The sequence below is a fragment of the Pezoporus occidentalis genome, unplaced genomic scaffold (genome assembly GCF_034315485.1).
Source record: "Pezoporus occidentalis ecotype Australia unplaced genomic scaffold, CSIRO_AGI_Poc_V1 ctg89, whole genome shotgun sequence".
NCBI lineage: Eukaryota > Metazoa > Chordata > Aves > Psittaciformes > Psittacidae > Pezoporus > Pezoporus occidentalis.
This window is the reverse complement of record NW_026916253.1, coordinates 3,433,577-3,460,732: the sequence shown is the minus strand read 5'-3', so window position 1 is coordinate 3,460,732 and position 27,156 is coordinate 3,433,577. Positions and strand designations below refer to the sequence as shown.

At 40.1% G+C, this 27,156-nt stretch overlaps 1 protein-coding gene across 3 annotated transcripts in view; it reads right to left on the bottom strand.

Moving 5' to 3' along the window:
* Positions 1 to 27,156, bottom strand: part of CHST8 (carbohydrate sulfotransferase 8) — a 176,250-nt gene that overhangs the window by 124,765 nt on the left and 24,329 nt on the right. For 2 of the 3 annotated variants that reach the window (XM_062604857.1, XM_062604856.1), the window contains exon 2: positions 7,854 to 8,077. The exons of the other annotated variant lie outside the window; for it this stretch is intronic. In XM_062604857.1, coding sequence (XP_062460841.1) covers positions 7,854 to 7,962 — 109 coding nt within the window. In that variant the 5' untranslated portion in view covers positions 7,963 to 8,077. The remainder of the gene's footprint in view (positions 1 to 7,853; positions 8,078 to 27,156) is intronic. 3 annotated transcript variants of the gene reach the window in all.

Below are 27,156 nucleotides of genomic sequence, written 5' to 3'. Positions count from 1 at the left end.
GTGTTTACTTTTGTGCCTATTTGGATACACACCTTTTCATTGAAGTACACTGGCTACAATGGAGCAGTGAGAGGAGTTTGTTTTCTTGTATGAGATAAGCATCACCATGTTGTTCCTAGCAGCTGCATGCACAATTAGGAGGACCCAATTAAAGCTGCATTCAGTTCACATACAGCAGCAGTGATTGCTGTCTATAATTTCTTCTGTGGTTTGACTTACGGGTATTAAGTTGTGCAGAACTTTATTAACAAATAATGTCAAGTCAAACGAGTAAAGAAAAAAATGCAACAAACTGGAAACAGGTATGTAGGATCTTGGCCGCTGTACACTACCTGAACCTTGAGAAAAGGAGTCTCCCCTCACACCCCTTTCAAATAGCCACTTGGGCAAATGACCAGTTTCCTCTATTTAGGCTTGTGCTTTCTGTCCTCCTGGCCACAGTAATAAGTATTCGTGTATCATCTCATCTGCTTCCGTGTCAGACATTTTGACTGCAGCAGGTGCAGGCCATCCAAAGACTCCTGTGAATTCAAGCCTAAAGTAATTCTAAAGCCAAATACACTTTTGTTTGTCCCAGTCATTATCTGTGCCATCATTACAAAGAGCTCAGCACTACAAATCATCATGCCAAACGGAAGGAGAAAGGTAAGTGAATTAGAACAGAGAAGGAACAGGGCACTGGACCGTAGGCACCTCCTTTGAGGGGTGAGTAGTTTCATTCACAACCTACTTTTTTTCCCTCCTGAGGCTGTTCAGTTCCCACTGCTCCAGAAAGGGACTGGGTGTCCCCTGATTGCCTCCCAGACCTTGTAACTTCCTTTGCATATGATCATACATACTCGGTGGCACAGCACATTTCACTTCCACCATTTAGGAGTACCCAAAGTCAGAAAACACTGATCTCTTGGCAAATGTGCTACAAAGTGCAAAACATCAGACATCTAGCCCCTGCAAAGAGATTTATGAGAAAACATGTGGTTTTGAACCAAAAAAGCAAGGACAGGAGCCCTGAAAGGCTCCATTTCTGTAGGTGTAGACAGTCAGTGGATAGTGACTCTGAAAAAAAGGAGGGAAAGAGCATGTCTGAATTGCCCTTATGTCCAGAAGTGGCAATGAGGAAGAGCCTGGCTGGAGCATTTTTCCCCTTAATCACCACATAGGTCTTCTGAAGTGGCTGAGACCCAAAGATGGGACTTAATTGTGCAAGGTGAGGAATACTCTGACCCTCAGGCAGCAGATCACTTCAGGCATCAGAGCAGAACTAACGGTTGTGCCACTTAGTTGATACTGAAGTGCTTTTCTGCACTGATGCTATGAGATAGCATCTTGTAGGATAGGGCCTGTACGTAGCAAGGTTAAAATCAGTTAATGACCCTGCATATGTCAAGTGGTGACAGATTCAAAACCAGTCCTTATTTTCAAAAATAGCTAATTAATTTGGAGAAAATTATAAACACGTCCACATGAAGTTGCTCTTGTGTAGGGCCTATACAAGATCAGTTATTTGCTTTTTATGCTCTCTTGACTGGTACTAAAGCAGTAAAATGGCAGTTATGATGCTGATACACAAAGCAAGCCATAATAGAGAAGAAAGCCACCTTTAATTTCAAGCTCCACTAGAATCATGAAAGGAAAATTAATGTTTACTAAATGAAAAAGGATGATACTGCTAGAGAGAGGAAGTTTTGGTTAAGCTTTTAGGGGAACGTTAATAACTTTGAGAAATGGAAACATATATAATAAAACACGTCTAAAATGGCATAAACTTTAGAAAATCTAGCAGGTATTTTAAACTTACCTCAGTTCCTCAGTGTGGTATCAAATTTTAAAAATCAAGCAAACTGAATGATAGCTGACATATGAAAGAAAGCTATCTAATACACATTTTCTGTGAAAAGCTCAATATAGTCTTACATTTAGAATAAACATTTTGAGGTGAAATGAAAGTCTGCTGGTCAACTTTTGCACGCTTCTGTAATTCCTCTGCAAAATTCCAGGGGAATCTGAGAAGCATCCAGGCTTGTTGCCTAGGAATATACTTTCATAAAGCTGCCACTCTGGGACTGCTGACATATCACAGTGCGGTTGAGTTTTGCCTGTGATATGTTGCCAAGCACCATAAATGAATGCAGCTCTGAGATGGCAGGTCACTTTTTATTTTGCCAGACACAACAAAGAAGTGTCAACCTCTGACAGTTTTTTAAAGCAGGCTTTAAAAGAAATATCAAACCTTTTTTTTTTCTTTTTTAACCAGTCAGCACCTGAGAAGAAGTGCTCACAGAATAAGAGAGGATAGGGAAACCTATGGGAGTGGAAGCTGCACTATGCGAGTGGTTTAGCACTGCATCACTCCAGTTTTATGCTGATAAATACATTTGGGATTAGGTGACATGGACTTTATGCCATCAAATAAATGGGCAGTGGATCTGGTTCAGTCATCTGATGTATGTGTACACCACTGCAGTAGGATTATAACTGCTGCTAGCAATGCACTGGATTTTGTGATAATGTCACAGTTAATATGGTTTCATCTTGCCTTTTTGTAGTAGGATCTAGCAGTCCTTAGGTATCTTGAAGCCCCTGCAGAGAAGCTCCTTTAGAATAGGAAATGGAGATATTTGGCAGGTGATTTGCCTCATATAACACAATACAGCACAATCTATAAGTTGTATGGCAGGAGAGGAAGAAACTGCAGAGGCTTTGGATCCCAATTGCAAAGTCTAACACCGAAGTGTTCTGACTCTTGTGAAGAACTTGCTGATGGTCAACAGGAAATACTGGGTCTTATAAATAGTGGCCTGCAGTGTTATAGCTTAGGAGCTGTATTTGCTTTAATGGGCTTTAGGCTAAAGCATGTTAACAGAAACTGTGAAAAAAAAAGTGTCACTGTCCAATAGCGTGTCATAAATAAATGCTGTGTTTTTCGTAAGACTGCCAAAGATACAGCATAGTCATGAAAGCAGAGGAAAAGCATTGTAGGAGACAATCTCTATACATTACTAGTGATAAAACAGCTTATACGTGATTGCTTTCAGCACTAGAAATTACTTCTGAAGAGGTCTGCACTGACAGTGTGGGGTAGGGTTTCTTTTGTAACCACCTGGACCGCATTTGATCCCCCTATAGCAACAGACTGATTAAGTCATTGCCAGCACTTCTTTCATGGAAAAATAACCAGGTTCACAGTCACAGTCAGACTAAACAACAACCATTTTAACCAACAAAATGGATATATTGTAAGACTGCATTTCCCTCATGTAAGTGCCTTGCCACTGCAGACTAGGAAATAGATCTCTTTCTTTTCGTCCCAGTAACTGCAGACTCTTGGGAACTGAGTCTGCACACAGGGAATTTTTTGCTGGGGGAAGTTCAGCTAAAGAAGGCTCAAGAGAATGAGAGCAGAAGGTTCATTCACTCTTGAGTTGATGGAAGCTGACCTTACGCACAGAACAGTGTGCCACTTCTTCTTGAAAAGAGTATCAGTGACCTTGCTTGCCTCAGCTACAGTCACCAGCTTCTTTTGTTCATGATTTCTGCTGATGCTGTCAGTTGAAAAGCAGATTAAACAGTGTCCAGTTTATAAAAAGCAGTAAGTTGCAAATTGTGAGAAAATTCCTTCTGAAATTATATATCAATGCTAGTTCATTTTCAATTGTAGTTATAAAAAGTTTCCAGTGTGACAAACAACCAGTGCATTGTGTGCTAGGATAGTATTATGGAAATGTATAGGGAGCGTGGAGATGTGCTTAGGACTGTAATTTGTGAATAACAAGGTGTATGTGCTCTGAATAAGTAAATAAGAAAATTTCAGTATAGCTATAATATTGGTATTTGTTCTAAAACTACTGCAAAATACAGTAAGATTTCTATGCTGTGGCTCCTTTGTGGCATCATGTTTGCAATAGCATTTGCATGGTGCCCTTCAGACCGTCATCTTCCCTTTCACCCTCTCCTCCCTATCACACCCTGAGTAAAGCAGAAAATAGAGAAGATGACAGTATTATGTTAGAAACTGGTAGATGAGGTAAGGACAGCAATCACTGCAGAATCTCAGTCAGATGAGTTTCAGACTTGGTTATAGTCGTACTTGACTTTCAAATTCTCATATAGTCAGACTGCAAAGCCATTTCCATTCTACTCCCTGTTTTCACCCTTTTGTAGCTCTCACAACATGCATCCTTTGAGATGTATTTTACACTTTTTACGAGCTCCCAGAGGAGTGTGTGCCCATACATATTCATCTTAAAAGTTCTAACTGAAAACTCTTGCAGGTTTGTGAATTTAGTAACCATATAGCAGAATCCCAATGCTTTTACTGCAGAAGCCAAATTTTGTATCGTGGACTCACAAACTGAAGGGAAGGGACCTTAAAGCTCATCTAATTTGAACCCCCAGCCATGGGCAGGGACACCTTCCAGTAGACCAGGCTGCTCCAAGCCCTGTCCAACCTGACCTTGAGCACTACCAGGGATGGGGCAGCCACATCTTCTCTAGGCAACCAGTGCCAGTGCCTCACTACCCTCACAGGAAGAACTTCTTCCTAATACCTAACCTAAATCTACCCTCTTTCAGTTTAAAGCTATGACTCCTTGTCCTATCCCTACTTGTGTTAGAAGCTCCACAGCTGGATGCATGCTAGGTTGTGATGAGCTTCTCATCAAGCAATACTCCCAAGACCTTCTCCTCAGGGCTGCTCTCAATCCAGTCTGCCCAGCCTCTCGTTGTGCTTGGAATTGCCCCAACTGATTTGCAGGGGTATATATATATATATTTTACAGGGAGAATTATTACAAGATCATTGCATTTCTGTATGGTGTATGACTATAATTCATACTGCTTCTCACCCCACACCCCTGCTTTATCCTGCACTCTCCACAGTAATACCACTCTTCATAGATGCTGAGAAAATGACTGTCGTAACTGAAGTTATTGTCTCTTTAATGACCACAGGAATACCTACTGAATTTAATATATTGGCTTAGGAAATCTGTTTCGCCAGCCCTAAATGGCTGTCTGTCTTAAATATATCTGCTCAGAGTGATGTGCATTATATAAATAAAACTACACAGACAGCATGTTTGTCAATCAGCAAAAAAGGCTCTACACCCACTATCCTGGGCACATATACTTTGTAAGCATTCGTTTCCAACAGATAAATGTAATCAAGGTTTATATGCTCACAGAAGCCAACAGGATGGGATTTTTTCACTTGAAAGATCAGAAGAAAATTGTAACTAATGTTGTGGAAAATTACTTTGATATTGCTTTCTCAGTACAGCATCACAATTAGGTAGAAATGTGAAGCACAGGGAAAGAATAAATGAATAGTAACAAATCAACACAAACAGCTACTGTCAGGAGTACTTTGCTCAGTGAAAGTAATGTAAGCATTACTTAAAGTTTTATGGCTGTGGATTTTATACTGGTTTAAGTAGTACATCAAGGTCTCACCATCATGCTTGCTAGGACTAAAACAATCAAGAACAATTTCTGGAACAGACAGATAAAACTAAAGCACCAAAGTATTTTTATTAATCTTGTTTCATAAATTGTACTATCTTAAATTAAAAATGACTGAACACACTAACAATGAAAAATGTCCTTTTGGACAATGCAAAATTCCCCTACTCTGCTTTTCTGTGGAAAATAAATGTTTCTGACTTTTCTGTAGTCTTCCTGATGAGATTCCAGCATCTGGCAAATATGTTTTACTATATAGTGAATGCACAGGAGATACAAAAGCAAAGGCTAATCCAATAGAACTTTGCCATGCAGAATCTGTTGTCCTATGTAGCTTAATCACACATGCATTTGTTCAATTCTATTTAGGGAGCAATCAGACAAGCAAATTATAGCAATATCCGATCTCCATTAAAAACAGGCCCTTTTAAGGGGAAGGATCCTTCTCAGCATGCCAAAAATGTCACTTGTGATTGACAGATTTTCACAGGAGACTGTCTGTAAATGAAATATGTCTACCACTGTAGTTAATGAAATGAATATTTCTTTTCCTGTGTCCTTTAAACCACCTAATAGGTTGTAGTGATAACTGGCATGATTTTCAGAAGCAGTGGTTATGAGTAGTATCTGAGACCACTGGAAGTTCAAAGCACTTAACACACACAAAAATCAGCCAGACAGAAATAAGAGTAATTGTATTGAGCACCTTTTACTCAGGGGTGCAGTTCTGGTTCCTATTAACATAAATAGTAATTGAATGTGAGAATTGATCAATTGATTATACACCTTTGGCAATAATAGCGTTGTTGGGATGTTCGTGTTTTATCTATGCAGAACCCTGCTCACGGCAATCAAGTCCGTTAAAGTTTACCTGCTGGAGGCAGGAGCACTGTTCAAACTCACTCTTATTTAAATGTTCTTGGCCATCCGTTTCTGCAGTTATATCGCTCTCAAAAATCACTCAACAGTGTACTACAATCAGCAGTTGGTGTTCAAGAGGTACGACAGGTCAGGATGAGGGACCAACAATGAAAAAAAAGGAGAAAAAATGTACTGATTTGGAAACACCACTAGAAATTCCTTCCCTTTCAGAAGCAAAGAATTAACTTTCCAATGTAAAGTTACACATTCTTAGTTGCATTAGAGTACTACCTGTGTTTACTGTCCATATGTCTTTCCCCTCACCCCCTACCTACTGTCCAATTTCAGTCAAATATATGTAAGTATAGAAAAATCAATTGCAAAAGCACTGAAGTGACTGGTTAATTCTCTGCTTTGCACAATGATGATGATTCATTATTTCTACAGTTTCAGCTGAGTGGCTGCTTTAAAAATTGGTGTGCAGTTGGACTAAATAATAAACATATTAATGTACAGATTGTTTAGTGACATGGAAACAAGTACTTAATAAACCTGGACACAGAAATTAGCCTTAATGTAATTATGTAAGAGTTTTCCCTCTTAGGGTTCAGCTCTATTAAAAATATTAGTAATACTTTAAAATCTACACAGTTGTGTTCACTGTACAATGAAGGTATCTATTGAACAGGACTTTTATAAAGCACTTACGTAGTCAAAAGAGAATTTCAGTGTATATAAAAGCAAACAGTGACCAGACCTTGGCACACAGGGGCATTATTATGAGCTGGAGTAACTGTGCTGGCATTTGTCTAGGCTCCCAACCAGCCTTTGTTACAGCCTTAGCCAAAGAGATAGTGACTAAGTAAATCAAGAGATCTTGTGCTTTCTCATACTTCTTGTGTGCCTCTCCTTTAAACGGAAACCACAAGTTCAGTTCTTACATTGATGTAGTCTTTGTGGCTCTTCACAATTTAAAGTGAGTAGCACACGAAGATGGTGTGCATCTGGATTAAAGTTATGAAAATTTTAATGGAAGTTAAGCACATTAAAAGAATGAATCCCAAAATATTGTATGTTTCTTGCATGAGTCATTTATGCATCTCTTATTTTGCATCTCCCTGTCACATTGAATACCCTATACAGGCAAAGGTAGATTCCAAAACATGTCTGCAGGAACTGAACTTTTGGCAGTATTTCCCAATTTCATATTTCTAGTGGCATAGCTGGCAGCAGAAGTTCGTCTCAACTTCAGCAGAAAATTGACTCCGTCCAGCTGGACCCTGTGCACCTTGGCAAAGATCCCTGCATAATCAGTTAATTGGTTCTTGGGACAATTTTTTAAGCAAATTCCTTTTTTTTCCTTTTTTTTTTCTTTGTTTTTTTTAAAATTGATTTCAAAATACTCGTCATTAAAAAATTACATACCTTTGTTGAGGCAACCTCTGTGAAATATGTAAAACATGTTAAGGGTATAAGTACAAAATGTTGAACATGAAGGAGTGGGTGAGTCAGATAGAAAGACGAATGCTAACCTGGTGTCTGCTGATGAACTATTTCTTCTGGATCCTGCAGGTGAATGAAGACAACAAGTCCAGCTGCTCCAAACAGCAAGATGAAGGAGAACATACATGTCAGCCTCATAATTACTGTTCTCAGATCAATCCAGTTCTGACCCGGGAAAAGAACTGCACACAATCTCCAGGACGCTTTTCACTCATAGTCTCATCCTCTCAGCTGGAAGTTTGATGTAATACATCTACAAGAGGTAAAAAAGCAACCTAAAACTTAACATGCAGATCATTTATATTTTTCAATGCAGGTTAGTAGATTTAAGTCCTTTTTTAGACCAAATAACTGATTTCTCTAGAATTTCTTTGGTACAGTTAATTGCAATCATCCAGTCAGTTTCTGCCCCATCAGTTTGTCTTTAATTGTATGTCACTGTTTTTAACATCTTGAAAAGGCAATGTAGAATATCATTAAAGAGCACAGTTCAGGAGAAATGGTCATGCCATGGCTGCAATTTGCACAAAACCCCCTCTTAATAATCACACTACCATTTGCTTGCTTCAAGTGAAGCATGTGTCGCTTTCTATTTTTCACTGGTTAAACAATATGAAAGCATAAAGTGATCTAATGTGGGTGAAATGATCACAGTTGCTGCACTTGCATGTCAAACTTGAGGAGAAGGATGAACAGCGGGCAGCTTCCTGCTTCACCCTTGGTAAAAAGAGTCACACAGAACTGGTACCCTACAGGTCCCCATGATGCCTGTTGAAAAAGCTCTGCAGATGTACTGATTTCCAAGGGAAGTACTGGTCACAGTGCTTGGACCTCCTTTCCTGGCTTGCAGAACGCACAAGAAAACAGAAAGTGGGCAGCAAGTGGACCGTCTGTGCAGGTGATGGGCAGGGCTGCCTTTCCTCTCCTGGGAACAACCAGCACGTTTCTGGGCTTGGTTCAGTGAATTCTTACTATTCAATCTAACACTTTCCATTATGTGCAGCTCCAGTGAAACGGCAGCAGCCAGTCCCAAGTGGGTCAGTAGTAGGTCATTCTAAACCTCTTGCTGAGCACAGCCATAAGGCAAATACTTCCCTTTAAGCACATGAATAGTCCCACTGGAACCAATGTCCATTCTGGTAAGATACCAGGAAGTGAAAAAACGAAAGAAGGGAACCAGAGAAGAATACCATTAGTGTGCCACATGGCTTTATCAGTTAAAATAAATGTTTTTGTCACAGAGTTAATGCTGGTCCTGTGTTTTTTAGTAACATGAAGTAAAGTGCATTAGAGCACAGGCAGTGGAACTGGTTACTGAAAATGTAACTGGATTTCTTACCAGCAAATCTTTGAACACAAAAGTTCAGGCTGGAGATCAGCAGAAGTCACAGGGGTGGCAATCACTTCAATTTTCTCATCTTCCAATTGTAAATGCAACCTCATCTGAAGGAAGGATTCTGAAGGTGGTGTTTCTTTACAAAGGAGGTTTTAAGGACAGAGAGACTGTGTAACACTAGTTTTCAGGGAGGGTGCATTGTGGAAAAATGATAATTCAAAGTAGTTATACCAGAAAAAGTCTTTAAAGATTTGTTCTCAATGTGTCTGGAATATTTGGTGTCGGGGAGAACGTGTTTGCTTTTCATGGTTTCCATAGCAGGTGTTTAATTTTCTGCAGTGAACTGGCATTCCAAAATTCTAAAATGCAACAAAGAAGAATACGCATTGTGCAGTCCTGATGAAGTAATTTCTGTGCCTCTTATTGGTGAGGTTATCTAATGGCAGCTATGGTTATTTAATGTGTAAAGCAGCCTGACCTCCAGGCCAGGAGCACTGGTGGATGCTTGTATCTTAAATGAATGCAGAGCAGTACGTTCTCCCTATATATAGGTGAATTCAGCTTTATTTTCTGTTAAAATTATGGCAGACATTAACTGTGTGGGTTTGGGTTGGTGTTTGCTTTTTGTTGGTTTTTTTTTTCCTTCTCTTTTTTTTTTCTTTTTGCCTTAAATATCTCCCACCCTTTAAAAGTAAAGCTAAATGAAAATGTTACTAGTGTTTTCCAGCACTAACAAAGCCAAGTCCTTATTGGTCCTTGTGCAGGTCCATCTGTGCCTGTTGTGTGCATGTGTATATTTTGCACATATATTTAATATATATACTTAAAGATCAAATACTAACTCTAAAGCCTTAGGGGAGGCAGATTAGGGAAGGAGGATTAGCCTTCAAAGCAGCTGTGTTGCGGTTCAAACCACTGCTCTTATAAGCAAACAATTAGGGAACATGAACCCCTCTCTCTGTTTCAGTATGGAATTTGTGCTACTTAGTGGTATAGATAAATGGGTACTTTCAATCAAATCCACCTGTGGCAAGGCTGATACAACACCAAAATCACACAATCATTTTGTGAAACCATCCAGTTAGAGCTTTCTAAGAGCTGTATTTAATTACCTAATAGAAACTTCTCCCTTTTTGTAATGAATTTATGGTCTCTGCATGTCCATGGGAGGAGGATGCCACTACCCGAGTTTACTGGGAGTGTCTTGCCCAAGGTTGTACAATAAAGGCTGTGGTGCAGCAGAGAGTGGAAGGGTCTCTCAGCCCTGAGGCTGGCTTCGGTAGTGCTCCCTTCTCTGCTGGGAATGCCCTTGCAGCTGGTGGAACAGAGAGATTGCAAGAAACTCACCATCATAATTTGAGAAAGAGCAGCTTGAAAACATCCACTTGCAAAGAACAAGGGGTTTATATTCCTTAACGTGGAATTTTAAGGTCATTTTTTGAATGAATTATACCCTTGAGCAAATAAGGGTTTCTAAAACAACTGTTATTAGCTTAAGATGCTAAACTGTTTTCCCTGGTTTTGATTTGTTGAAGTGTTCTTGTTTGAAGTAGAGGCAGCATCAAGACAGAAGATCCCTAGCCAGCTTTTAATTAGTGTGAGAAATGCTACAGTAGCAGTTTTAAACAGTTAAAATGTTTGCATTATTCCACATCCTACAGACAGGTTCACATAACTGTTTAGGTTAGATACTACAGTGTCTTCAGGGCATCTGAAGACACAGAAGTAACAAAAGCTAGAAGAAAGCATGTATTGAAAGAATATATGCTTTATAACAGTAAAGAAAGACCGCTGCTTATGGCCTGTTACCATTACATGTCTTTGCAAGCAGTGAATATAGAGGGAGTCCAAGAAGGAAAAAGAAAAGAGAACCTCTTTACTCTCAACAAAATTATTACCTCTCAACAAAACACAAACTTCAGAGATCTTTAAATTAGGGTCTAGGCTTTTCCACTCTCTATTCTCCTGTAATTATTTTTTCAATCAGTTGACTTTAATTAACGTGTCCTATGAGAGGAAAGCTGGTGAATGGGAATGGTTGGTTTATACATGCTGAGCATGTGCTTCCTAAGCCCTCCCAGGCTGGTTGTTGAGTTGCAGGAGCAGAGAAACTCTGAAAGCAGTTAGCACTGGCTGATAAATGTGAACAAATATCCTCATTAAGGAAACATTTGAAAATATCATTTACACTCAAATCACATCATTTTGGAGATGGATGAGATAAAAAACCTACAAAAAAACCTTAGTGGAGCATCAGATAACAGTTTCTTCAGGCAATGCTTCCTCAGGCATGGGAGAGAGTGGGATGCTGTATGTGGGAGCTTTTGATTGATCCCCAGCATCTGGGAGGCAGGATTTTAACAACTTCTGAGCCTTCAACTTACACTTTGGATTTGCAGTCACACACTTTAACTGTGTTCCTCACAACCAGCAATAACATATCTTTATAATTCTTATTAGTATTATTGAGAGCACAAGAAGATAAGCTTGCGAGCACCTTCCAACCTAAGCTCCCATTTTTGGCTGTCCTGAACTTATTAAACAGATGGAGTAATGTTCACTAAAATGTGCAATAATGAATTGAAACATTTAACTTTTAATTTAATCTTCCTTTATTAATTTCTCTGGTGAATGAAACTCCTATGTATCAATATATATGTTTTTCTAAGCTTTCTTATTACCATGGTATGTGTATGCTCTGCCCTTGAAAGCAGCAGAAGTAAGTGTGTATGTGGATAATAATTAGCACTCAGATAGCACTTTCCAGTTCAAAGACATTCATTAATCACCACAGTACTCCTATGAATTGTGAGGTTAGGAAGTACTAGCATCAGGTAGGAGAACAGGTGTTGCATCATTAAAGCAAGCCCTTTAAGGAAAAACATGTATAGTTTTAGGAAAAATCATCCAAATATGTCTGTGGAAAATATTTTAGTATTATAGCAAAATTTCCAGGCACCAAACCTTTTACTTCCAGACACAGAAGCAGGGCTGATTCCCCCTGCTCCTAAGCAGTACTGAAGTGCACTGCAAACCAATACGATGGGAAGGATTTATTTAAATCTTTTGACAAGACTGACACTGGAAGCAGTGCTTTGCAAGCCTATGTTTTTGCAGTAACTGTCTGGAAGCCTAAGGGCTGAACAGTTTTTCTGTGAGCAATTTGATGTTATGATAATGGATCAGTCCAAGAAGGACAAAGAGACTGTTTTCTACCAACATTTCTGTTGTCTGATTCCTCATCTGAGGTGGGTCAGCAAGCTGTTTGATAGCACATGGCTGTTCATTCGTGAGTTCTGCAGATGTGACATTCTGTCTCTTGTCTGCTCACAAGCCTGTGTAAAGAATGGCATTGATAAGATAGTAATCTAAGGGCATGGTGTAATTCTTATGTGAGAACTCAGAGGATTGCCTTTGGTCCATCTAGAACTCAGTATTTCCCTTACAGGAGCTATGTTGATGCTTCAAAGTAAAGTAAAAAGCCTTGCAGAGCAAAGCTGTAGGATAACTTGCCCCCAAGAAAAGGTCTGTCAATCTTTAGTTGAGGTTACCTTCTTTTTACGTGGGTAGCATATCTGAGACTGGCATGATGTCAGAGTATGCAGCTTTCACAGCACTACCAACAATTGCTTTCTAAGAGCCTGGTGACTCATGGAGAGCAGTAGGGACAGGGCACACACGATAGCTATAGCCCCTTGTTTCTCTCTGTTGGCTGCTCATGGAGACCCGGCAGAACCCAAACTCCCTGTCCAACTGTGTGCTGCTGTGCTTTCACACCCCAGATAGTCAGTGACTAGCCCAGCTAAATTGGCCTGAAGATGAAAGGAGCTGCGCCAAGATGAAAACAGAAGGGGCTCTTTTCCTATGTAGGACCAGGGGAAGTGAAGGGCGGAGGTAGGCCAGAGACACTGTAAGACTCATGCCCACTGCAGGGCACCTTTACACTCTCCCTTCCCTGGGATTTCACTGCAAGGTGCAAATGCAGCTCCCAGTGAATCAAGGAATGCAAACTAATGCCAGCGTCAGGTTTACATTACCATATACATAAGCAAGTCAACAAAACACCCAAGTTCTTTGCAAACATCTACTGATTGCTAAATTGGACAATTACAAATCACCTATGAATGAATGTAAATGCCCACCACATGCACAGTAAACTTCATTTTGCATGCTGTGTGAGCTTTAGTTGATACTCCTTTAGTTAATAGCAGGCTGCTGGTTTAGAGCAGGGTCAAAGCCCACTGTTTAGCAGCGTTCTGCTGCTTTCCTTTGAATATCTTTGCTTTTTGAAAGCAGGGATTGATGTGCTCTGTGTGCTGTTGAATAACCAGGTCCTAAGCAGCAGAGATGAGCTTGGGTAGGGGCTCCTGCTGCTGTGGTTATACCATTCTTGAGAGGCAAACTGAGCTGTCTCCATGGTGGTGTGGAGCTGTCTGGAGAAGTATGGGTCCACTGTAGCAGTGCCCAGGCTCTTTGTATGAAGAAACATGGCCCCTATGCAGGCACAGCCTCAGCAGTGCCTTTTATGTTCAATAAAGTGACCCCAGTTAACGGCACTCATTTACTGGTAGTACTGCCAGTTCAGAGAGAGATGGTTATAAATGCAGAAGTGTAAGTCAACCATTACCTGATAGAAATAAAACACTCTGTTAAATTTCAGGACTGCTGTAGCTGATCTGGGGAAGTTTAACTGGGAGCTGTTGGCAGCTGGGAGCTGTGATGGGTTTTTTGCTGTCTTCTGGGTTTTGTTTTGTGTGTTCTGAAAGGGTGCTGTAATGGAGCACTTTACGCGTTATTAAGGTAATTTTACTTAGATTGTGTAATGTAGTCAAGAGACTGAGACAGTGACAGTGGGCAATTAGCTGAATAGAAAGAAAAGGGAATACTCTTACTACATGAACATAAGATTTGCTGTTGTTACTGAAACGCTCACTTCTAGATGCATTAGCTGTGTTTCTATGAGTTGGGTGAACAACGACTGCTGCTCATCTCTGCAGCTGAGCCAACCATGCATTTCCTTGCTTCAAAGCACATGCAGAGACAAAAAGCCTTCACACACATGGCACCAATTTCCCATTACTCAAGTGTCCACTGTCTGCCTAGATCAGGCTTGTCATGACATTTACAGAAGAAAAAAGGATTTATAAACATTACTCATATTCACCAGTAAACTTGACTTTTCATGGCAGTTTTTACAAAGGCAGGCACTGTAGTAGAGGTGGAGATATTAAAAGTTATATTATTCTGTATCTGTCAGCACTTTTTCTTGGAAATAGGAAATGCAAATGAATCTCAAGTATTATGTCCCAAATCCTCTAGCTTCTTTAGTATAAAAAGAAGTAGGGAACTATTAATCCTGTGGCTGCTTCCATTCCCCAAACAGTTATCTTTGGGTGCTGAATTTTCTGACACTGTAATTCTTGCTCATGTATCAATAGAAAAAAATCTTTGATTTTCCCTGAGATTTGGAAAGGACAAATTTGTTTCCAGCTGGTATTTCAAATCAAAACATTTTGTCTGGCTTATTGCAACTTCATATATAATTGTGTTCTTCTCTATGTAATAAAAAAGGTATTTTGAAGCAGAATAAAATAAGAAATTTAAGTTGGATCTGTTCAAAATGCCCTGCCCCTAAATTCTCCCTAAAATTCTTTCCTGGAAAGATCTGGATTCACATTTTTCCTTCATACAGGGAAAAGAATGAAACCTGCTTTGATGAAGTCACCGGTGAAGTTAAAGTTTCTTCTGATCAAGGCAGGAGTTGGCACTGAGGGGAATCGGACCCACTGACCTGCCCAATGAGCTGGCATCTCTTCCTCCCCACAGCTGAATTAGACTCTTCTCTGTCCCAGCGATCCTGAAGGAACATGCAGAGCTGACCATCCATGTTGAAAGCCACCCAGCACACACCATCAGTGTTGTAGGAAATTAGGCAGAACTTACTGCCTTACTATTCTTTTCTCCAGTCATTGATGTCATTATGCATCTTAGCTTTCAGCATCTCCTCCGATTATGCAAGATAGGGATTTCTCAACATGAAGAGAATCCTGAGAATTAAAGGACCCTCTTCTGTTCACATGCATATGAATCCATATACCACAAAGAGTGGGCAAAAGGGGGTTAGAGGCTTTCTTTAATTCTGATGGAAACTTGTTTTGTCAAGCGTCAGTGGGTCCAGTTCTACTCTGCTACATATGCCAGTTTTGGCCTTCAATCCTGCTAAAAGGTATATTAACCCACATAATGTGCCAAAATCTGAATTTTGGCATAACTGCAAAAAGCTATGACATTGTTTTATGTGGCTGAAATCACAGTGATAACGCATGACCCCTTTTTCCCATTTCAAACCCCCTGGCAAAGATGCTAAAGCTGCTTCTCTAATTTCCATCACACATTGCAATAGGAAACAGGCACTTCTGGTTTCCACTTTTATCTACAGTTTAAGACCAAAAAGGACAGCACTCAGTAAACAACCAAAATAATCCTTTCAAAGTTGAGAAGATTTCTTTCCTGTCCTTCTGGGTGCAAATTGTAGAGTCATGTGTTACTAATCTCCTCAGTACTGCAGCAGGTCCTTAGCAAGTTAATAGACACACCTCTCCAAGGTCCTAAAGGGGTTATGATACTTTTCCTAAGCTATAATATAGTATTTAAAATGGTTTGCAATTGGAATGAAAAAAGTTTGCTTTGCTTTGTTTCAAATTAACATCTCACAGGAGCTGTGCTGTGACAGTGTAAATAGTCAGTGTCAGAAATGAAATTGTCCAGCTTTCTTCCACACCAGAGTGGAGGCACACAATTTGCATGGCAGATCTTGCACACAGGCAGCCTTGCCCTCCCAGTCGCTACCTGGCAGCAGGATTTATAGGGATATTGTCCTGCCTACAGTATTTGGTATAGGAAACTGTGCTGAAAGCAATGAACTCTTGTAAAATACAGCAGAAAAGTTCCTAGTTTTTCAGGTGCCCACTTGGTTCTAGTTAGACCCTGATTTGAAGTGCTTCCCCCTCTCTCTGCTTGCCTCAATCTCTCTTCTGTTTAAAGTAACTATCACATTTTCAAAGGGAATTTTAGATCATTGCACCGTCATATGACAGCGGTGGCTGCCCATCCCTGAAATACTCTTCTTCAGTTGTCCATAAGGTGCTTCATTTGTCTCTTCCATTGAATCATCTGTCCATTCCAGAAGAAAACACCTTCTTTCAAAAGATATGATGCACCTAGAATAAGCCGGACTTGCATAAGTACCAAACAAGTCATCACTCCAGATATGTCCCTTCCTTTATGTCAGTGTAAAACAAATGTACACTGGAGTTTGTTTTTATAAATTATTGTTTTCTCTGCAGTTTTAGAGGTGCTGTGGCAAGGAAAAAAAGATGATAGAACTTAAGAGATTCTATGAGCTGTTTTATATATATGTATATATATATATATAAAAACAATATGCTCCTATCCATTGTGTTACAGTTTTATTCACATTCCAAACTTCTTGACATCATGAGATTTTGAACAGTTCTTGTAACAAGAATTTTAAGTGGCTTTATGTATGTATGTGTGTAGTGCCCTGTCCTCCAACTTGATGGTTTAACTTTGTGCCATATCTAACACAGTTCATGTAACATGGTGTGGAGATTCCTGATTCTCCAGTGTTATTTCCTTTTTCTAAAAAATAGAAGTATCTGAGGAGGAGATTCTTTGGGAGTTGTAATCAAGCAAAAGAAACAGGAAAACTGTGAAGTAGTCCCTGTAAGCTAGGAATTAAAAGCTTTGTCACAGGTGAGGGTGGTTTTAATTTAGCACTTAACAAAACACAGCAAAGTTTCTGCAAAAGCAGAAAGAAAACAAATTCCTGCTCACACTTTGTCTAGTTCATTGTGGTGCTACTGTGGTTGCTTCAGAAAGAAGAAAATAGCTCTCATAACTTTGCAATGGAACATTTTGCTGGGGCAGTGGAGAGGGTTCCTTTATTGACTTGAACAACTTTTGTAATGGTGTACATCTGTTTTCACGTCTTAATCCTCAGAGCCATGATGACTAATTTGTTCTTACTGAAATTTTACAAATGTTTTCTCCCTAATGAAAGATGTTGAGTCAAGGTCCTTTTTCATTTAGACTGCTCGTATGTCAGAGCTAAATTATTTCTTGATTTGGGCGGTTGAAGCACAGCAGCTAATTGAAAGGAAATATTCTGTAAGTAGATCTAGTTGGAAAAATATTTTTTTTTCTCTGAAATGCCTCTTACATATTCTTACCAGATGAAAATTTTAACCTAGGATATATTGCAAAGGAAATCAAAACAAATGCTTGTGTTTGATTTTGAAGTGTAATTTATAACAAAAAGAAACGGAGTTTTTATTTTTACTTCAGCTATCATGTTACTGCAATGTATAAAGGAAAGCTGCACTACGTACTGAAGCATTAGTTGGCTGTGTGTGCACAGACATAGTTGTTACATGGGCTGGCAGGTCTGTGGCAGGGACTGAGCCCCTTCATTTCCCATACCACACAGGACTAAAGGGAAGATCTGCAAGCTGAGACATCTCCTAGGTGTGTATTGGGAAAAAGAAGTATCTGAGGGCTTTGCCATCACTTAAACAGGAGTGAAATGGTTCTATGTAATGGTGACTGAGGGAAAGTACCTGTGGAAGCTGGTGGAGTTGCAGAGGCATAGAGCTGTGGCATGGTCAGGACTTTCTGGAGAAGATGCATGTGGGGTAGATGATGCCTATTTGAAGGCAGCATGAGGGTAAGTTTATCAGTATTATACTGAAGCATTGCTTACATATGGTGATGAGCATTTGCCACACCATTGTGCTCCTTGACTTCCGAAAGTTTTGGTTTTTCGAGAGGTCAGCTTTGGGGAAGGGGTGCAATACCACCTGCAGCTTCAGCACATACATACTTTGAAAGGCACGAGTGCATATCTGCTAGCAGAGCCACACAGTCTGTGTTCAGAAATGTGGCTATTTCATTAGGTGGTGGTTGCTGTAACTGCAGGACTGCGTGAGAAAGGAGGTGCAAGGTGGTCTGGCAAAGGACAATCGGTGCCCATTTACACAGGGGAGTGGAAACACCAGTGTGTGTATAAGGAACTGAGATGCCTACATGCAACCCACTTCCAGTTCTTCTCTGTATGCTACTGTGCACCAGGATATCAGGCACTCAAAATTTCAGAGTAGTCAGAGGAAACACATGGATTTCAGAGCAGCTACTCAGCCTATTAAACAGAAGGTGGTTTTCAATATTGAGCTATAACAAGAACCCAGAATGGGCATGAACTATGTTTAAAATCAGTTCTGTAATGCTGGTACAGTGGGAGAATATTACTATTGGGTTTGCTGTTATTCAATTATTTTTAAAAACTTTTTGTCAGATTTGTAATAAGAACAGATAAGGCAACTAGCTGCTAGGCATACTTGTGTGCTGTAAATATCGGAGATCATTAAATGTCACTGGGAATGTTCCTGTTGTTACATTGATACTCTGTAGGAATGGATATACTCTATTGACTCGGTGCATTTGACATCAGACTCATTTTGTAACTCCATCCTTTCTCAGCTTCTGCATTCAGTGAGGGGAAGGTGGACACAGCCTCAATCTTCTGTGCGTTCCTCTTTTTTTTTTTTTTTTTTAATGTAATGTGGACAGGCATAATGATGTTCCACCTTTAGGAGACTGAGCTATTGCCAATGTATTTGTGACACAGAGGAATCCTTCTGGGGTAGAAAAAGGATATTCTGGTATTCCTCTCCCCAGCACTAGTGTGCTCTTGGCTGTACTATTGAGACACTTACCAGCATGTTGGTACTGGTGAATTAGGCTCGGGTAACTGAACAGCAAAGATAATATAAACCAGGAATCTTTTCCTGTCTGGTATGTTTAGCCCTGTACCACGCTGGGTTACTCACATGACAGGGGCTGGCTTTCAGGGCTGGCATTACTGTCTTGTCCCTGTGAGTTGACACTCATCAAGTTGTGGCTGATAGCACGGGGGACGTTACGACAAACACAAATATTTGCCTTTGTTAGTGAAATTGAGGCATTTGCATTCAAAGACCCTTACTGAAATTAGAAAAATTATTGTAACTTTTCCAAAGTCACTCCCATGGTTCTGTAAAAAGTTCCAAAAGAATTGGGTTTTGACTGTAGATGCTGCATTGTGTGCTTGATCCCTCTGTGTGCTTTCCACTGTGAGGCCTCCCACCACTGAAAGGAATTTCTAAGCCCATATGGCTACAGCCAAATATTTCTGTGCATAAATATTTGTATTAAGCTATCCAAATTTAAAATCAAGACCTTAAAAATAAAAGTTACTGACCTTTTAGTTCATTTATAATTAAAAGCCATTCTAATGTTGTAGATATAAATAATAGATAGCTGTTTTCACAGATCAATGCCTTCTCCTGCTTTATAAGAAACATTTTTAAGTAAATTCACTGTGCCTTTATGTTTAATAGGAAAATTTGATGTGTTAGCAACTATATGTTGATCTCCTTACATTTTTAAATTGTAAATTGCACTTTAAAAATGCAAACAATTATTAATATTGATTTGAACTAAAAAAATATTGAATTTCAATATATTTCTGGCTCTTTTATGAATTACCCTCTACTGCCAGTGTGATTATGATGAAAGAGTATTTGCACGCTCAATTTCTTTTCAGCAAGAAACCTTGAAGAGTGCTAGTTCTGTTCAGGTTGATAATGATAAACCCATGCATTCAAGGAAAATATGACTACCTTAAAAATCTCAACTGAAGCATAGTAAATTAATATTTCATACTATACATGCAGTTCTTATATCATGCTAGCTGAACTTTTGTTGTCAACAAATATTGAGAATTTAGTTAGAATGCAGCTCACTGCCTGAGCCCTCTGTTTTGGTTATGCATCGCGTGCAATTATAAAATGAAGTCAATCCATCACTGCAATTTCCTGCGACTAAGCAAAGAGATGAATACATTCATGGCCTAGAATGCTGTAGGATGCCCATTTATTTAAGTGCCATTAAAACTATGCTTCTATGCTGTGGCTGGAACAAACATTTCATAGCTCTGTTGGTACAGTGGTTTTGAACTTTTCTGATCTCAGCTATCAGATACCCCAACATCTCCCTGGAGGCCTCATCCTGGGGACAGACCTTCCTCATGCAACGCGGCAGCAGCCATGGCCAGAAAGGTCTCTCCAGCAGATGCCATCATTACAACACACAGGAGTGGGTGCAAGGGGGTCCCCAGAGAGCCCTGCAATACCTGGACAGAAGTGTCTGGAAAACAGAAACCCTTTCCCTTGGGGAAAAGGGGTGCATTGAATCAGGACAAAATGTCAAAGTGAGGTTTTTGAAGAAATAGATTTTCAGAAAAAATTAATTTATTGGGCCCTTAAGTGGTGTTCTCATTGTGTTTGTCTGCTAACCACCTGGACAACTTGTGAACTGCCAAGGGTTTTCTAGGCACACAGAGGGCTCTCATTCTTCCCACTTCATCCCCTTCCTCTCCCTTCACAGCTGTCCGCGTTCCAGAAGGGCAGAGGGCTGGGGACTGTTAACCTCCAGCAGCCTCCCTGGAAAGCAACTGTTAAACTCAATTCTTGCCGCAAGTGGGCTTTGAGGAGAGTGTGGCAGGCAGCAGCCAGGCGAGCCTTCATTTTGATTCTCCCAGGGAAAAATTCCAGACTTTGTTTTTCCACATAGTAAACTTGGGTTCTGTGAAAAGGGCATTTTCTTACTGAATATCCTTCTGCTGGAGAATTCCCCAACCAGCTCTTTTTCTGGAACTTACACCCACACAGACTGAAAATAACCAAGCTTGGTGACTTTCCAGTCATGTTACAAAAGCTAATGTTTTGCTAGAGTCCCTAGAGACAGCCAAGTTATGCTACTTATATTAGGAAAGTGGTAGTACACAGTTAGCAAGTGTCTGCAGGACTGGCTTGAATGCTGCTGGCCCTTAGTTCAATCATATGTAATGAATGATTAATAATATTAAGGCACTTAACCTTGAATAGTGTTGTAATTATTTTGATTGTAGAATAAAATCCAGAAAGCGCTATGACATTTACTATTTTTTAAACCTCATTACTTTGGAGAGCATCATTCGAGAATTTTGAACACTTGAAATCAGAAAAACAGGAAAATTGAATGACACGTGACTTTTCTTTCCCTGACACAGATCTCTCCAATGTGATTTCTCCCTCCTATAGGTAGAGTAGTGGGTAGGTAACAGCAAGTGTCCTTGCGTTCCTTCATTTCACAGGTAATCTTGTTTCACCGTTTTATACCCAGATACCCATGAAAGTATAGTCATCTCTATTACTCCATGTTGTAATAGCATTGTAGTTTTGATTAAAACAAGTCAATTTTCTTTGGCAAAATGGCTTTTTAACAAAATGATACCTTTCAGAAAATGTGTTCTTTGATCATAATTTTGTGATGTAAGAGGTGCTTTCCTTGATAAAGTTAAGTTCTGTGTCCTATATTGCCAAAACTAATATGGTGAATATTACTGTAATTCCGTAATACATACATGTTACATCATACGTACAGTATTGATACAAAATACTCTTTAGGACTTCAGCCTCCAGGGAAGAAAATGGAGCTGTATCAGTTTGATGCAGTAACTGCAAACCGTAACACTTCTCAGCAGAGGGAAGTCCTGGTTTTAAGAAGGAAGGATATTCTTCCTGTTATTTTTTCATTAGGTTGATCCAGATCCTGCCCTGTCGCTATACAGTCTTTAGCTAGATTAATTCTGGATATACAGCACATTTTATGCCTTCCAGTCTCAACACTGAGGCCAACAGGACTAAATCTGCATTGCCTGAGCACAGGCACCATGTAACGGCTACTGGCGATTCCTTAGAGTGTGTCTATTAAGCATGCCAGAGAGAGCATGTCAGCTCTCAGATGGTGGGGCTCCACTATACTGGAAGGATGTACAGCTAATAATGATCACAGAGTTGGAAAGGACCTTAAGATCATCCAGTTCCAACCCCCCTGCCATGGGCAGGGACACCTCACACTAAACTGTGTCACCCAAGGCTCTGTCCAACCTGGCCTTGAACACCACCAGGGATGGAGCATTCACAACTTCCCTGGGCAACCCATTTCAGTGCCTCACCACCCTCACAGTAAAGAATAATGTGAATCATTTGACTGATTCCAAAATTGCTCAGCCAGGCATTTTATTGATAGGATAAGGAAAAATGTTTCTACTTAAGCAATAATTTTATAAGCTGTTATCAAAATTATGATTTATTTTTTTACAGGAAAACAAATAGCACTCTGAAAGACAGAAATATTTTGTAACAGTGTGTCAAATACTGTACTTTGTTAAGGTAGGAGACACCAAGCAATGAGCGTGCCAGGAAGGGAATGTGATCTAGGAGTGATCTAGTGGACACAGTTCATGTTCTTCGGGAGAAGCTCCTGTGCTTCCACTGCTCCCACTTGCCCTGAATGACAGCCCTGCTGAATGAACACCTGAACAGGCACAACTGCAGAACTGCAGAAAAGGGGGAAAACGATGCCACAGAAAGTGAAAGGAACTACACCCCAGATTGAAAGCTCTCGGCCACCACCAGCCCTACTTTGCTCTGTTTTTACTGGAAGCCAACCTTCTGCTCGAGTAAATACAGTAAAATAAGCATAAACGCATGAATGACAAACCATACAAACAGGTTCACCGAAAACAAAACCCTCTTTGTATGTTCCTTTTACCAAGTCAAGTGTAATTTATACTCCAAGCACATGTAGTTTTCTGAAATAATAATTTCAGGATGTCTCATTCTTTGTCTGACAGAATCACAGAATCATAGAATAGTTAGAGTTGGAAAGGACCTTAAGAACATCCAGTTCCAACCCCCCTGCCATGGGCAGGGACACCTCACACTAAACCAGGGCACCCAAGGCTCTGTTCAACCTGGCCTTGAACACCGCCAGGGATGGAGCATTCACAACTTCCCTGGGCAACCCATTCCAGTGCCTCACCACCCTCATAGTGAAGAACTTCCTCCTTATATCCAATCTAAACTTCCCCTGTTTAAGTTTTAACCCGTTACCTCCTGTCCTGTCACTACAGTCCGTAATGAAGAGTCCCTCCCCAGCATCCCTATAGGCCCCCTTCAGATACTGGAAGGCTGCTATGAGGTCTCCACGCAGCCTTCTCTTCTCCAGGCTGAACAGCCCCAACTTTCTCAGACTGTCTTCACACAGGAGGTGCTCCAGCCCCCTGATCATCCTCCTAGCTTTTCTGTGTGGTAACTCACAAGGAAATCCCTTCATCTTTCTGGGTTTAGGCGACGAATTTTAGCATTCTTGGTGTCTCTCAGGTGATGTTTCCTGATGCCTTAAGCTGGTGTCAAAATTCTTGCTCAAGCAGCTTCTGGCTCCTTAGCAGTTTCTCTCCAGAACGATGCCTCTACTTATCCTAGCAAGATGGAAATACCCAGAGCCTGAAATCTGCCTTTTGGTAATTACTGTATGTCCTGCTGCCTCATCAGATGACAGCTCATGGTTGTGTCACTCCAACAGAGGAAAAACAGCGTAGGATTTGAGGAGAATACATTTTTTTTAAAGTCAAATCAGGCTCCACATTATTTCTATCCCACTTGCAATTAGCAATGTGTGGGCTGATCACTAGTAATAACCTGTGGTTAAAACTGAAACTTAGCTGTGCTGCTCTGGGTTTCACATGTTGCTGTAAAAGTTTAATCTAACAAACTAGAGAAACCATTAAAGGAACTCCTGTGGTTCCAGATAGCAATGTTTCAGCTCTGCAGCCCTCTTCAGGGCTAACAATGACTGGAGTTTATGTACCTTCACCATGGTGAAAATTACAGCTTTGCCCATAGTCTATCTTGCTGTGTGAGGCTAAGAATGGCTGAACCACAGTGTTACATCCATCAAATAACCAGGTATAAAAGAGGGGTTAAGTGCACCATTTTAGACTTCATTCTGGACTTCCCCAGCTTCCAGCTAGCCCACTCCATTACTTTGGAAAAAAAAAAAAAAAGAGAAAGGAAAAAAGAAAAGTTAATATTTTTTATCATCTGTTTTTACATACAAATTTTGCATCCCTTTTCAGTAGCATAATGACTTTATTATTAAATGCTGCATTGCAAAACAGGGAGGATCTGAGACCTCTTCAAACCGTTAGCTTCAGTTTAAACATGCTTCCAGCACACAGCACATGAAGAAAGCACTAAAGACTTTCCCACATAAGAATGCTTTAATTGCAATATGATAATTGTGTGCAAAATATTGTCAGAGATCAGTAAACCAGAAAGAATTGAGAGCATCAAGACTAACGTAAGTAATCTGTGCATCCTGTGGCTAATGGTTAGGATGTATTTGTGTTTTAGGGACCTACTGAAACATAAAGAAAAGCTATTTGGACTTGAACCACTAGCGGTAGCTTGTTTGCTGCCTCCATTATCTTTTTCACCTTCTTGTCTCACCCTTTTTTTTCCTATTCTGCATATGTATAATGAGGAACTTCCTGTTAAAGTGTTTTAATGTTAAAGACATTAAAGTGATAACCCAGGGGACTTGGTAGACGATGCAGACAAACAGCAACCACAGGCAGAGAACAGCAGCTGTGTGGTGGAGGAGTTTTCAAGCTGAGTGTACATAAGATATTTCTAAACTGTTCTGAAAAGTATCTTAAAAAAGCAGCCGTATTTTTGTAGACTTATTTATCTGTAGAGGGATTCAAACCTATGAAAAAAAAGTAGGAGTCTATCAATCAGGAAAATAAACAACCCCCCAAAGTGAAGACCTGTCTGAGGTGGTGAAATGGTCAAGCCCTCTCAGCAGCATCACCCAACCCTCACTTCTGCGACTCTTCCCTATTTAGCTGCAGGAAAGGGTGAAGCTGGGCAAAAAAGTCCCTTACTGTTAAATGTGGCTTCTGTTACACACTTGCTTACCATTGACTAAAACAGTAAGTCTTAATGATCAACACTATCTCTTCCCTTCACACTAAAACTCAGTCTTATCAGAAAAGAAATACACAAGATCGTAAATGAGATGCCGAAGCATACAGTAGCACAGTGTAAGAAGAATGTGATCCTCTCTGAACTGGCTTTTTGTTTGGCTGAAATGCCTGAGAGGAGTTGGAGGCTAAATCTTGCAGAATGAGAGAGGAAAAGAATTAGCAACTGTTTTCCTCCTACCTTGTGCTTCTGACTGTGGATTTGCTACCCTTCAAAATGTTATGACTAATGCATAAACCGTTGTTCCTCTCCAGACACTCAACTTTTCACTAGCTTGAAACTTAAAAAAAGAAAAGCCATGAATCTGTCTTTGGCTGTAGGTCTCCAGGCGTGTAACCTTTACTGCATATGCCATGCTGGCATCCGTTGTCTAGTCTGTGCTGTGTTTATCAGCCTCGCTTGCTGTGCATGTTGCAGTCTCTTAGATCCTTCTGTATTTGCTCCTTGCCACCCTCCCCTGTAACTACAAAACTAAATTTCTCTCTAGGAGAAGCAGCTCAAAAGGGCCTAGGCAATATTTTGTGTTGAATTCCTCTCCTTGGACCTTTATCTATCATTGGTATATCTTTCAAGACACCTCTGGGGTTTGGATACTAATTTTCCATCATCATTAGCCAGAACCTTATCCTCATGCTTCCTTTCATTAATGTCTAATACAAGAATGAAAAGAAGTGCTGTATATGCACACTCTTTTTAACGTGATGATGCCATATGCAAATAATTAAACAAGGCACAGAAGCAGTGGTTAAAAAACCTGCAAAATTTCCTCATTAAACTAAGCAATTATCAGCAAGAAGAGAGACATCTGAACCCTCTTCCTCCACACCCATGATAAAATCTCCACATCTTGCAGATGTTTGATTTTTGCCCAGGGGGAAAAAAAATCACATTTAATTATCATCAAGGGTGAGGACAACATGGTGGGTGCATAGATGGTGACATTCAGTTTGTATCTGCCAGTGAGGTGGCTGTGACTTCGCATGCGATCTGTTCAGATATTGTATGCAAGGTCACAGCCCTATGCAAAATCACATTAATTGTGGACACATTAATTGAGTTCTAGCTAGGTCATGTGCTACTGTGCAAAAAGAAAAAAAAAAGATCCATGAAACTCTAGGGCTGTGATTTGCTGTTTGGTGGCCACACAACTCGAGCAGTTAATACTTCTAGCTGTCTCGTCCGGCCTTCTGCGTTACACCAGCCTAATGTCTTTGAGCTGGGTATTGAAGTGAACTGAGAAAACTGATTCAACTGAGAAACAGTCCATCACAAAAGAATGGCACTGAAAGTAAGCCATATTCATGGAGATAAATATATTCTCAAAAGCACTAAATTAAACCCCTCCATGTTCTGTTCTTGCAGTACAGTTTATCCGTATAGTTACCAGCACCGTCCCTGTCACTGTCATAGCTGAGATTTTCACAGTCTATAGTTGTGAAAACAATATTATTGTTTGCATTTTACAAATGAGAAGCTGAGGCAGAGGAACCTGAAGAACTTGCCTAGAGAAGTGGGAAATCTGTGCACAAGAAGAGGCTGAGTTTGGACCTTCCACGGTTCAGTTTAATATTCCAGCTACTGAATCCTCCTCCTTTTGCTTAGTTACTGGAGAATAATGAAAATGGTAAAATGTTTGGTTTTTTATATAAGAGCCAACTGAATATGCAAATTTGAAAACAGGAATAGATTTTTTTTTTTTTTAAACTTACAACCAGAAGGTGTGTAAATCTGCCAAGCACTTCAGTTAAGCAACTGTTTCACACTATCTGGGATGTAGGTTAGTGGTTTCAGCAAATACTCAGATAATTAACTGCAACTCCTTTTGTTCTAGCTGACAGTATAAAAGCAACGAGAGAAAGGAAGAAAATCACTGGGGAGTAGTGTGGTATCTTGCAAGCTTTCCAGTGCAATATACATAGGATTACACTGACGAGCTTTTCTTGTGCTAATGAAGGGGTGTCACACTGGCAACAGCAAAACCTGATGTATTTACAGAAAAGGAAC